Source organism: Zeugodacus cucurbitae, chromosome 6 (genome assembly GCF_028554725.1).
Source record: "Zeugodacus cucurbitae isolate PBARC_wt_2022May chromosome 6, idZeuCucr1.2, whole genome shotgun sequence".
Taxonomy (NCBI): domain Eukaryota; kingdom Metazoa; phylum Arthropoda; class Insecta; order Diptera; family Tephritidae; genus Zeugodacus; species Zeugodacus cucurbitae.
The window spans coordinates 58,249,400-58,263,621 of NC_071671.1; the positions used below are offsets into that span (position 1 = coordinate 58,249,400).

At 34.1% G+C, this 14,222-nt stretch overlaps 3 protein-coding genes across 4 annotated transcripts in view; 1 reads left to right on the forward strand and 2 right to left on the reverse strand.

Moving 5' to 3' along the window:
• The window catches only part of LOC128922696 (uncharacterized), a 217,850-nt gene that overhangs the window by 188,994 nt on the left and 14,634 nt on the right, over nt 1–14,222 (reverse strand). The gene's annotated exons all lie outside the window — the stretch shown is intronic.
• Nucleotides 1–14,222, forward strand: part of LOC105218909 (sodium channel protein 60E) — a 265,193-nt gene that overhangs the window by 107,799 nt on the left and 143,172 nt on the right. The window contains exon 4 of the mRNA XM_054234121.1: nt 12,619–12,827. Within this exon, the coding sequence (XP_054090096.1) occupies nt 12,619–12,827 (209 nt within the window). The remainder of the gene's footprint in view (nt 1–12,618; nt 12,828–14,222) is intronic.
• Nucleotides 7,635–14,222, reverse strand: part of LOC105217177 (mitochondrial thiamine pyrophosphate carrier) — a 115,745-nt gene continuing 109,157 nt past the window's right edge. For both annotated transcript variants that reach the window (XM_054234134.1, XM_054234133.1), the window contains exon 3: nt 7,635–9,427. In XM_054234134.1, the coding sequence (XP_054090109.1) occupies nt 8,284–9,324 (1,041 nt within the window). In that variant the 5' untranslated portion in view covers nt 9,325–9,427 and the 3' untranslated portion in view covers nt 7,635–8,283. The remainder of the gene's footprint in view (nt 9,428–14,222) is intronic.

A 14,222-nucleotide genomic window follows, 5' to 3' on the forward strand; every position in this document is an offset into this window, starting at 1 on the left:
GATATAAATTGTATGCACTCTCTTGAGGCTGAGCACTAACTGGCAGAGTACAATTAGTTCTTCTCAAAGAGAAAATGTTACCTACATTTATAGTAAATATTTCAATTCAAACGCATAAGGACAGCAGGTCAGAAACCAATCTGATCCAAAGCAGTTGATAGCTTGCTCGATATTTAATGTGAAATCACAGCTTATAATACTGACATGGAAAGCATCTCATGAGACCGAACAATTGTTCAGAGACTGCGTAAGTCCCTAAACTCATTGGTTCACATCAAAAGGCTCAACACAACTGGAAATGTTCAAGAAATTATGAAAAAGCATCTTTACCGATTGAATTCCGGAAACAGCCTGTTGCTTCTATCAGCTGATGATTGCTAAATTTGCTGGTTGACGAGTTTTATAAATATGAATTAATATATCTTAAAATTTCGGAAGATCACAACCAAATAATGAAATATTAACTTCTTTTAAACTTATTATAAATTGAATGCACTAGATTAAATAACCAATTAGACTTTGGTCAAAATTTAACCCCAAATCTCACTTATTTTAAGTTAAATCTTCAATAGTAACGCTCGGTAAATATAAATTATTAAGTAGAATAACTTGTATTTTAGACATCTTTCAACAAATATTTTGTAAAAAAAAAACAGATTGTGATCATAACCTAAAATCTGAAATTGAATAATTTTATGTAATATCATAAAAATCGTCAAATAAAATGAAATAAAACATGTATATACAATTATCGTAAAAAATATTTTAATATAAAAAGCTAAATTATTAAAAACAATAAATTATTACAAAAAGCTAAAAATTCAAATAAAATTAATAATAAGTAAATCATAACCTAGCTTGTTTCCATTTAAATCGTTCTTCATATTTGCTCTTCTATATGCTAAGGCGCGTGATTTTAAATCAATAAAATCGCTCCATCAATTCCGAAATATTAGTTTCCGCGAACAACTCCAGTAAAGTCACACCGTAAGTAGTTAAAAAAAAAATCTCGCTGTACCTATTGGCAACCCTGCTGAGAATGATCAATCAGGCGAAAAAAAAACTGGTGCTAGTTATGCACAAAATATGCACCAGGCGCTCATAACACAGCATAGCTAGACAGCTACACTAATTTACATTATCTTGTTGTTAGTGTTCCATACATATGAACAAATGAAAAATAACAACTCCGCGTCCCAACCAACAAATATTATGCTTGCCCATTCAATGAATTACACCAATAAATCCAAGCTTCGAGTACACAACAATAATTTCATAGTATTTTGGGTTTCGCATTCTCATTTTATTCCACACAAATATGCAAGTCTTTTTGTTCTTGTACTATAACAATACTCCACTTTAGAGGACAACAAATATGTCGAAGTAATTCTATTTGGTTTTTGTCGCTGATCGCCTTTTCATGAGCGCCTGTTGCATTTGTAAATTTGTATTTTGCTCACAATCACCCCCACCACCAATTGTGTATACATAGAGTGCTGAAAATTTGCTTCGGACAGCCACTGAACTACCGGGCGCTCAAAATGCAGCAGAAGTCGCTGTAAAGTAAAAAAAGCAACACAACAATATCAGCAGATCAGAGAATAACAAAAACAAGGACTCGTTTCCAATATGCAGCTTTGTACTAATGGCATCAAACAACATTACTGACATTCCTTAGGGCAAAAACAAAACTATATTATTCTATTTGTTGGTCTTTCAGTAATTGGTTCAGCTGATCAGTGGTTTAAGGAACAACAAAATGCACTTGCAAAATCATTGTTCTATAGTTTCACAAAGCAGCGATCGTTGTAAAAATGTATGCATTTGGTCACTGAACTACCTGCCGCACAAAATGCAGCAGAAGGTCGCTGTAAAGTAAAATAAGCAAAACAACAAGATCAGCAGATCAGAGTTGAACAAAAACAACTTTGTACATTTGGCATCATAACAACATTCCTGAAATTTTTGTTTGCAAAAACAAAACTATGCCTTCAATTTGTTGTCGTCTCTGTAATTCATTTCGCTGCGCAAAGGCTCTTTGTTGTTCCTAATATTATATTTTAACGAAACAACAAAACACAGAATATGACAACAAAGTAAGAATTCCATATAGTTGTAGGTGGTCCACTTATTATTTCTGAGCGCCTGTTACTTAATGAAATCCTATGCAAAGAAGAAATCACATTTTCAAACAAAAAAAAAAAAGAAAAAACATTTTGGAAAATTCTGCATAGCCTCATTCCCATTATTGAGCTACCAGGCGCCCAAAATGCAGCAGAAGGTCGCTGTAAAGTAAAATATGCAAAACGACAAGATCAGCAGATCAGAGGCAAACAAAAACAAGAACACGTTCCTAATATTCAACTTTTTACCTTTGGAAACATAACAACATTCCTGACATTCTTGAGTGCAATAACAAAGCACTGCATTCAAGGTCGCTGTAAAGTAAAGTAAACAACACAACAAGATCAGAGAAAACAAAAACAAGGACTCGTTTCAAATAGTCAGCTTTGTACCTATGGCAACGTAACACATTCCTGACATTCCTGAGTACAAAAACAATGCAATGTCTTTTATTTGTTGGTCTTTCTGTAATTGATTCAGCTGATCAGTGGTTTAAGGAGCAACAAAATGCACTTGTACAATTATTGTTCTATATTTTATGAGCACCTGTTACCCACAATGTGGACACACAAACAGAAAGAAGGGCGATCAAGTAAATTTTGCAAAAAAAAAGTTTCACAAAGCAGCGATCATCGTAAAAATGTATGCATTTGGTCACTGAACTACCAGGCGAGCATGAAAAAATGTAAGGTGACAGCATTTTCCGCGTAACAAAAACACATATTCGTTCCACTCCTGACATTCCTCAATTTTGCCTAAAATACTACAACAACAATATTCTACCTTATTTGGTGTTGTAAACTTACATTTTTAAGGAACAACAAAAAGGAATAAATCCAAAAATAAAAACAAATATATGACATTCCACTGATATATTGCTGGCCACCAACAATAATAAGGAATTTATTTATTTGGTGTAGGAACAACAAAATTAGTGGAGCAAATATTTTACTTTTAGGTCACCTTCTTTCGTACATGAGCGCCTAGTACTTAAACTTATTTTTTAGTGTAAAATGAAGAACAAATTTTACGAATTCTGTCACTGACCTACCATGCAGGAGAAGGTCACTGTAAAGTAAAATAAGCAAAACAACAAGTTCAGCAGATCAGAGTTGAACAAAAACAAGAATACGTTCCATATATTCAACTTTGTACATATGGCATTATAGCAACATTCCTGAAATTCTTGCTTGCAAAAACAAAACTATGCCTTCAATTTGTTGTCGTTTCTGTAATTCATTTCGCTGCGCCAAGGCTTTTTGTTGTTCCTAATATTATATTTTAGCGAAACAACAAAACACAGAATATGACAACAAAGTAAGAATTCCATATAGTTGTAGGGGGTCCACTTATTATTTCTGAGCTCCTGTTACTTAATGAAATCCTATGCAAACAAGAAATCACATTTTCAAACAAAAAAAAAGAAAAGAAAAAACATTTCGGAAAATTCTGCACAGCCTCATTCCCATTATTGAGCTACCGGGCGCCCAAAATGCAGCAGAAGGTCGCTGTAAAGTAAAATATACAAAACAACAAGATCAGCAGATTAGAGTTGAACAAAAACAAGAACACGTTCCTAATATTCAACTTTGTACAAATGACAACATAATAACGTTCCTGACATTCTTGAGTGCAAAAACAATACACTGCATTCAAGGTCGCTGTAAAGTAAACAACACAACAAGGTCAGAGAAAACAAAAACAAGGACTCGTTTCAAATAGTCTGCTTTGTACCTATGGCAACGTAACACATTCCTGACATTCCTGAGTACAAAAACAATGCACTGTCTATTATTTGTTGTCGTTTCTGTAATTCGATCAGCTGAACAATGGTTTTGGGAACAACAAAATGCACTTGCAAAATCATTGTTCTATATTTTATGAGCACCTGTTACCCACAATGTGGACGCACAAACAGAGAAAGAAGGGCGATCAAGTAAATTTTGGAAAAAAAAGTTTCGCAAATCTGTGATCGTTATAAAAATGTATGCGTTTGGTCACTGAACTACCAGGCGCGCAAAATGCAGCAGAAGATCGCTGTACACCAAAATAAATAAGACAACAAAATCTACACTCAAAGCAAAACAAAAACAAGGACAAGGTTGCAAATATTCAGCTTTGCACTAATGGCATCATAACAACATTCCTGACATTCCTGAGTGCAACAACAATGCACTGCATTCTATTTGTTGGTATTTTATAATCTTCTGTTTCGCATTCTGATATTATTCTGCACCAATATGCAGGTACTCTTGTTCTTGTACTATAACAATACTCCACTTTAGAGGACAACAAATATGTCGAAGTAATTCTATTTTGTTTTTGTCGCTGATCGCCTTTTCATGAGCGCCTGTTGCATTTGTAAATTTGTAAATTTGTATTTTGCTCACAACCACCCCCACCACCAATTGTGTATACATAGAGTGCTGAAAATTTGCTTCGGACAGCCACTGAACTACCCGGCGCGCAAAATGCAGCAGAAGGTCGCTTTCAACAAAAATAAATAATACAACAAGATCAGCAGATTAGAGTTGAACAAAAACAAGAACACGTTCCTAATATTCAACTTTATACAAATGACAACATAATAACGTTCCTGACATTCCTGAGTGCAATAACAAAGCACTGCATTCAAGGTCGCTGTAAAGTAAAGTAAATAACACAACAAGATCAGAGAAAACAAAAACAAGGACTCGTTTCAAATAGTCAGCTTTGTACCTATGGCAACGTAACACATTCCTGACATTCCTAAGTGCAAAAACAATGCAATGTCTTTTATTTGTTGGTCTTTCTGTAATTGATTCAGCTGATCAGTTGTTTAAGGAACAACAAAATTCACTTTTAAAATCATTGTTCTATATTTTATGAGCACCTGTTACCCACAATGTGGACGCACAAAGAGAAAGAAGGGCGATCAAGTAAATTTTGCAAAAGTTTCGCAAAGCAGTGATCGTTATAAAAATGTATGCATTTGATTATTCACTTACCAGGCGAGCATGAAGAAGTGCAAGACGAAAATGTTTTCTGCGTAACAAAACAAATATTCGTATCAAGCCTTACATTCCTCAATTTTGCGGAAAATACTACAACAATATATTCTACTTTATTTAGTGTTGTAATCTTACTTTTTTAAGGAACAACAAAATGGAATAAATATAAAAATAAAAACAAATATATGACATTCCACTGATATATTGCTGGCCACCAAAAATAATAAGGAATTTATTTTTATTTGGTTTAGGAACAACAATTTTTAAAGAACAACAAAATTAGTGGAGTAAATATTTTACTTTTGGGTCATCTTCTTTTCGTGCATGAGCGGCTAGTACTTAAACCTAGTTTGCAGTGTAAAAAAGAATAACAAATTTTACGTATTCTGTCACTGAACTACTTGCCGCACAAAATGCAGCAGAAACTCGCTGTAAAGTAAAAAAGCAAAACAACAAGATCAGCAGATCAGAGTTGAACAAAAACAAGGACTCGTTTCATATATTCAACTTTGTACATATGGCATCATAACAACATTCCTGAAATTTTTGTTTGCAAAAACAAAACTATGCCTTCAATTTGTTGTCGTCTCTGTAATACATTTCGCTGCGCAAAGGCTCTTTGTTGTTCCTAATATTATATTTTAACGAAACAACAAAACACAGCATATATCAACAAAGTAATAATTCCATATAGTTGTAGGGGGCCCACTTATTATTTCTGAGCGCCTGTTACTTAATGAAATCCTAAGCAAAGAAGAAATCACATTTTCAAGCAAAAAAAAAAAGAAAAAAACGTTTCGGAAAATTCTGCATAGTGCCTGGTAGCCTCATTCCCAACATTGAGCTACCAGGCGCCCAAAATGCAGCAGAAGTCGCTGTAAAGTAAAAAAAAACAACACAACAAGATCAACAGATCAGAGAATAACAAAAACAAGGAACACGTTCCTAATATTCAACTTTGTACTGTAAACAATGACAACAAGACAATTTTCCTGACATTCCTGAGTGCAAAAACAATACATTGCATTCTATTTGCAATTTTCTTATGTCTCACATTTGTTTATCTCCTGTTAAGTATTGTTGTAATACTAAAATTTGAGGAACAATACAAATATATGTATGCATTTTTGGCGACCTGAAGCCAGCTATGTAGTGCAAAACGAAAAACAAAATAGCGACCAACAACAACTCAATTAATTTTGTCACTGTTCTACCAGGCGAACATGAAAAACGCGTTTGTTTGTTTGCGAGCACTTGTTGTGAGTGACACAAAAACAAGTATTCGTGCCAACTTCTTTATAGATCGTGACTTTGCGGGAGCTGATGAAATGATAGCAACAAAATTCAATAAAAATTTGCACTGTTGTCGCAGTTTTTTCACTGGTAGCCGCACATAATTTGTTGATTTCTATTGCTAGGTCTGAGTGCTTTATGTGCCCCTGTGTGTTCGCTGTTAAATTGTAGTGTGATTTTTTTAGTGGGGGTCGATATGACTTTTCTTTGCTATTTGAATTTGTCATAATTTAATATAAAATGTAATTTTATTTGTATTATAATTTTTCTTGTTGTAGCAAATTTAATTTTATTTATTTGTTTTTAATATTTCGATATTACATTTTATGTTTTGTTATTGTATTTCATACATTTTTAAATAATTTTTTAATGAATACAATTTTTTATGAACAATAATTTTTGTTTTTAATTTTGATTTTTTTAATCTTGTTTTTTATATTTATCTAACCAAATTTGGTATGATTTTATCAAATAGTCAGTTAATAAAATTTTACTTTTTTTTTATTATTATATTTTTGTTTGTATTATTTTTTTGTTGTTTTAGCAAATTAAATAAAAATAATTTTAATTTCGATATTACATTTTCGATATAATTTGACGTTTTATTTCATTTCAGCATAACTTATGTATTTTGTAATTTTATTTTTTTATTATATATTTTTTTTGTTTTTAATATTTTTTTTTTGTTTTTAATATTTTTTTTTATTTTCAATAATTTATTTTTTATCATTAATTTTTTATTTACATTATTATTATTGTTTTTGCAACAAATTTTATTTTAATTATTTTCTGCCATTTGGATATTATATTTTTTATTCTGATATTGTATTTCATACAAGCGCAACTTATTTCGTAATTTTACTTTTTTAGTTTTAATAAATATTTTTTTAATAATTTTTTTTTTTAATTTTTATTTTAAATAATTAAAACATATTTTTCTTTATTTTTATTTATTTAAATATTCTTATTTTCTTCAGCAAACTAAACGCAAATTATTACCAAACAGTCAGCAAGCATTTTATTTATTGTGAAATCTTAGACAGATTAAATTGTCTTAAAAATAATTCGCTTAATTACTTGTCTTCTTTAATAAATAAAATAATATAGGAATTAAAAAAAATATATTATAATTAACTATCGATGCTTAAATTGAGCAAATCAGTTAAACTCGCATGCGAATGTACGGAAATGCGTTGTAAGCATAATGAATTCTGTCACCTCCTCTCACTGTTTTTTGAAGATCATTAAGATACCCGATTGTTATAAGTTAAGTATAAGTTTAAATGGAGATGCATTTAGGCATAAATTACAACAACATCGAGCATAGTACATTTCTGCTTACAAATAGTATGTGCTAAATAAGATATTGGTGGGTATCTTTTTGTCAGATCAATAGAAATCAAACTATATTATGCGAGCAGTACAAGTTATAATTGGTATTAGAGAAAGAAAGAGAGTATGAGAAAGAGAGTAAATATTTTTTAGTTTTAGCTTAATAATGCTTAATGCATGTCTTCACAATTAAATTTAGTGCTTTTGAGCGTTTTCAAAACGTTATCATCAACACCGTGCAGTGCCACATCAAGTCTAGTATAAATATTTAATAAAGCAGTTAAGTAGAAGAGAGTAAGTAATATATTTACTATATAAGCAGTGATTTGTTTTTGTCTCTTAAACGCTATCACAATCTATATGCTACGCTCTTAGAGTATATAATGAGGTAAATATAAGTAAAGGTGTGCGCACCGGCGTTGGCGGTGATTAAGCCAAACCTAAATTCCGCACACCTCAGTCGAGCCGCGTTCCAATCCCATACGAACAGTGTGTGTACACGAGTTAAAACTGTCCACTTTTTCCATCGCTCCACGCAGCTCACCTACGACTTGGCTGGTGGTGGTGTACGTCCCTCACCGAGATTATAGTAATGGTAGAGTATCATTTTGCAACGGTCATAGATGGTGAAGTAGAAGGCGGTCATCAAACCGGATTTGATCAGCGTCGGATACATGCCCTTGTAGAAGCCGCGCACACCCTCCTCTTTCATCGTCAACTCTATGCAATGGAAAACACCCTTGCAGCGCTGTGTGCGTCCGAATTTCGTGCGATGCTGTTCGAAGCCCTGCACCTGCAAGCGTTTCTTGATGAAGTCCAGCGGATAAACGACCGCCTTGGAGGCGACACCGGCCGCACCACCTGTGCACAGCAGCACCCAGGTGGGCAGCAGCTCGTTGCGCGCCAACGGTGTGTGCACCAGCATCTCGTTGAACTTCTTGTAGAACATAAAGTTGAAGCCCACCAACGGCACAATCTGCACCAGCGTCGGTTGCAGACCGCGAAAGTAGCCGCGTATGCCTTCGGTGCGCCAAATCATCGGCACCGCATGCAACATATTACGATAGCCCTGTCCGGGATCTTGTGCCACGATGCGTGTGCGTATCACATCGAAGGGAATGGAGAAAATGGTCGCCACACAGCCAGCAAAACCGCCAGCCAAAAAGTTCATCGTATTCGGGTGTGTCGACATGAAGGGTGAGTCACGCATTATGGCGCGTATCTGTTCGTAAGACCAAAACTGCCCAACACTGTAGACGACACTCATAAATTGACCGGCATTGTGCCCCTTGAAGAGGCCACGCAAACCCTCCTCGTGATAGATCAACTTACTTGCCTGCCACAATGAGTTGTACTTGCTCTGTTTGTGCTTGGACAACGGTTCCACCTGCAGCTGGAAGCGTATCTTCAAGACGTCGAACGGCTGCGTGATCGTACGTGTTAAGGCGCCTGAGATTGCGCCGGCATAGATTTGATTCAGTTGTGCTTGGGCGGAGGTGTAGTCATCGTGTGCGGAAGTGTGATGTACACTGCCCTCGAAGTCTGATGGCTTTGGCAAGCGCAGTGCGGTGCTGGCTGGTGCCATTATCGGTTTGATGTTGAAGATGGGCGGGAAATAGGTGTGAAATTTGTATTATTTTTTTTTTGTTTTAGGCAGCACTGGGAAAAACGTTTCGAGAGGAGTTCGTCTGAAAGAAAAAAAGAAAAGAAAATTAGAAAATTTGTGGATGAAAATAAAGAAGATAAGATTAAGGTGAGGCTGTAAGGCAGTTTCCCCCATAGAGAAACACACTTAGACTATAAAAGATAGTTCTTTATGAAATGAGATTTAGAATAATATAAAAATTATATTAGAAAGAATATTGCATTTTATCAGGGTCTCCCCTGATTTAGTCTTTTATTATAACTGAGCCAAATCGTTGCCTACCTTTAGGGTTATACGTAATTGATATCAATGAGGCAGATGTTTAAAGACAATAATAAATAAATTGGCAAATAATTGCCAACCACTTCCAAGCAAATACAATAAATTACTCGGAGATGAGAGCTATCAAACACCGGACTTAACTAAAAGCAGTAAAGAGAGATTCACCAAAAATCAACACTCACCAAATACCAATACCGACACTTCATCTCCAAATAATTTGAACTACCTTTATCAGCTCAATTGCACTCGTAACGAATTCGACGTTAGACCGACCGATGACCACCACATAAATTTCAGGTCATTTGCCCATTATTTAAATCATAAGTGTAATGTGATCGTTTTCGTGATAACGTATCTCCAAAGGGCATACCAATCAAGGACAACGACATGGCAGAAACAACCGAAAAAAGAGAAATGCGCAGCAAGTACTTGAAATGAAACCAATCAAGCATTCTATGATCCTACCAAATAATATATGACCATAATTTCTGGCCTCAAGTTTCAAATGGCGTGTAAGTAATTTGGCTGAAGCGCCAGCGTTGTACAATAAAAATGATAATAAAATTCATTTCGAGCGAAAGTATTGCATTATACTATTTATTTTTATGCTTTATTTCCTCTGTCATCCCCCGCTACATTCATACATTGCCGTATGGTTTTGCGGTGAAAAAGGCTTTGAAAGCGAAACACTCTGACAGAGTGAAACGAAACCACAAATGGCTGAAATAGCAACCCAAAGTGCCTAAAAGTGCACAGGCATATGAGTTTGTATGTACTCAATACAAATAAATTGAAAGCGGCCGCAAAAAATACCGCAAAAAAATCTGCGAAAAAAGGATAAGTGGGTTTATCTGCTTTTTTATCTGTTTGTATGTTTGTAGGTGTAAGCTATTTGAATGTATAGCACAGTGTTGATTGAAAAAATGTATTCATTGTCAGTGGATATATGATTTAATACATACCAAGTAATCCAACTCAAACTAACCTAACATTTCTGATCTCCAAAATAAATTATCGTTCAATAAAGTAATCGATAAAGGTAAATATTATATTTGTAAAGGATACCCATATCCCTTTCAGATTTTAATGTGTCTTTGTCAGTTTTGTTTTTAATAAAGTATTATTTTATTTAAAATTGCGGTACCTAATTAATTAAAGTAGCCTGAGATACAGTTTACAAATTTGATAAGCGATACCTCGCGTTCATGCGATCTATTTCAAATATTTTTTATATAAATAATTAAATACTTTGTTCAAACTTTTGGAGTTTTGAAACCCATGTAGGCCTTTAAATGAACCAATTAGCAAGCTTTCCTTACAATTCCTGACCAAATTAACCGCATACAAGCATTGGAGGAAAGCGCATCTCAATATAGACTCACTTATGAACGTTCTCATTAAAAAAATTTAGATTTTAAAACTCCTCCTTGCAGGAAAATCAATATTTTTATACTTTAACTCGGTCTAAACTAATAGGCTTGCTTTATATTGGTATTTAATTATGTTATAGCGTTTTTAGACAGGAGCTAATTGATCAATTAACCGACGTCTGCTCGATTAAAACGCTGATGAAGATCGATTTACCATGCAAAAGAAAATCTACCGGCTTGAAAATTAAATGCAACTCTGCCACAAAGACGATATACGTTCCCTGTCTGCGATTGGCTGAATTTTTTTATAAAAAAAGCTACGGTAGATGTCGCTGCTAAAAATATTATTCAGCTGATGGGACTTACCAACTTCTTATGAATAACAAAAACAAAATGTATAACAGCTGATCGGTTATCGAGTAGCCGGCAGTGTAAAAGGCAAAAAAAAGGGTTTCTCAACAAAAATTTTAATTGATCAATTAATTTGTCTGTCAAAAAACGCTATAACACTCTAGCGAACTTTTTGGTTCAGCAATGTTAGGATTCGCCTGAAAAACTCTACGAATTAAATCTTATACCAAAATAAAATATAGCAAATAATTCAAAATTTCAAAAGAGTTTAAAGAACGAACTGTTTCATAGAGTTGCAATTCACAAAAGAGTGAAGATTTGTTGAAGCTATAAAAAACTACACAGCTTGGTTATTTTTTATATACCATAAGTTAATTATAAATAGAGTAAAAAGATTGTATAATACTTTGAATTCTTTGCTGAATGAATTTGCCATTCGAATAAATGTATCTTTAGTTTACTTGTATAGTACGAACAAAAAAATGTTGGCTAAAGTTTAAGACTCTTGCAGCCATTTTTCTTCCCAACATTATTTCGCACAAAATAGTATAACACCGAACTGAACGAACTATTTCCCTCACTATTTTGTCTTACTTTGTATCTTTGATTGCATTTCCCTTTCATTTTCTATCACTCTACTCTTTCACTAGTCCTTAGCGGCTTCAGTCGGTAGTGTCCATCCATTAAGGCGCTCGCCGCAATAGTTGGACACAGCTGCCGACTATCATGCCCAGGCCATAACATCATTTTCGGCAAACCATTCAAGCCATTTACTGGATTATTTATGAACTGGGTGAGCAATGGTAAAATTAGAACAACCACAAACAGAGTTAGCAACAACGGGAAGCAACTACTAAAACCAATAAACGGCGTAGAGTGAAAAAAAAATTGACAAAATAGAAAATCCACCTTTTTGCAGCAGCAGCTGCAGCCTACAGCATATAACATTTTTTTACGTCTCACTAGCTTAGCTCGACCTCAATTCAGCAGAGTTTATTTCAATATCCGTTTTGAGGCCGCCAAATTGCTCTACAAACAAATAAACAAATCGCATACGCTACACAAACAAAAAATTTAAAAAGTTTTCATTTCAACCATTTCAGGAATGTTTTGGCAACATTTTTTATATACAAATATATACGATATCAATCTGTCTCCCTGCATTGAGTCTAAACGTATTTTCGTATGTTATTTCATGCATTCTTTCTTGTTTTTTTGTTCTATCTTCCAGTTGCCAAACATCAAGTCGTTGCCTACACACAAAAATCGCAAATCAAACACGAGAATCGTCACATACAATTGGTGCGTGAGTATGGCTTCCATCCGCGGACGAAGGCGACTGTCGAGGATGGCGACGTGTTGCCAAAGAAATTCGAGCCGTTTCCGGAGAATATGTACGGCAAACCACTGGAGGAAATTGATAATTTCATCTATGAAGAGGTAAGTGAATTTTATTGGCAGTACATTTGGTTGCATCCACTGGAGAGTGGAATGGAAATGGTGCGCTCTGGCGATTAATCTAGTTTTTAAGAGTAGCGCATTTTGTGTCGATTTCAATTTGCTGAAATTTTATATATGCGCCCTATAGAGAATATACATGGAATTAGAAATAAAAGATATATTTGGAAAGAATTCCATATAACAAAATCAGACTGGTTCATTTCTCACTAGTTTATGTATAGTCTTAATGTTGCCAGTCAGTTGGAAATTATTTATTTGGAAATCTGAGTTATTTTTTTTACAAATCATTATACTATTTATAAACTGACTTATTTTTAAAACATTTCAAATTGTTTTATGATAAGCCTTCTTTGTACTAGTAAGTAACCAGTTGAATTTTTAAACTGATTTTCCTGTGCAATTAAACGTGATGTTTAACACTGTTTAATGGTTTTCTTTAAGTGAATTGAGAAAAAATATGAAGAATCGAATAAATAAGGCATGATAAATTTTGGCATATACAGACTAGTCCGATTTTAACTAGTTTGTCACTAGTTTCAAAATATATTATTTTTGTAAAATGAGTTTAAAACACCTTTATGATTAATTCTATCCGTAAAATAGAACTAAATACTACAAAACTGCTTCTGGTCTATTTGACACTAGTGTGTAACTAGTTATATAAAATCTCAAAATGCTAACTGCATCAAAAAATTTATTTTTATGCTTTGGGAAATAAAAATCTTAAACACTTTTACAAAAAAGGTCTTTCAATTCCACAAACTCAATGAATTTTAGAAAAAAAAAATTATCAAATAAATTTCGCTTTTTTTTTTTGATTTTGTTTCTAAATCAAATTAACGAGGGAGCCTACAAAGACTTTGAAGTCTATATATTTCAATCAATCCATCAATCTAAATCAAGTGACCCATTTGTCATGCGAACTGATGTGGCAACTTGCCGTTTGCCATCAAGCAGCATTGACACTTCGAAAGCCTAAAATAACAAGGTGGTATGTGAAACTGACCCAACAGTGTTTGTTTTCTTATTTGCCACCACTTTAGCATACACATACATATATTAACGTATTCTGTGTGTTGTTTTGCTTTTGCCCCCAAACTACACCTGCAGTTATTTATCTAGTCAGTAAGTTAGTTGCTGGCTGATATTTGCTCGCCAGTTGGCTGTCAAATGTTTTACCTTTCGATTTCCTGTTTGAACGGAAATTTTAGTATTTGTCTACACACATACGGAATCAGTTGCTGCCATAGCTTAGTTGGAGGAGTACGTGCCTGCATATGTATGTGTGTACATTTGTTGGTCCTGACGATTGTTTCCTTGTGTGCCAAAAACATGACATGACAAGCTATGAAGTTGCCAAACTGTCAACAAGCA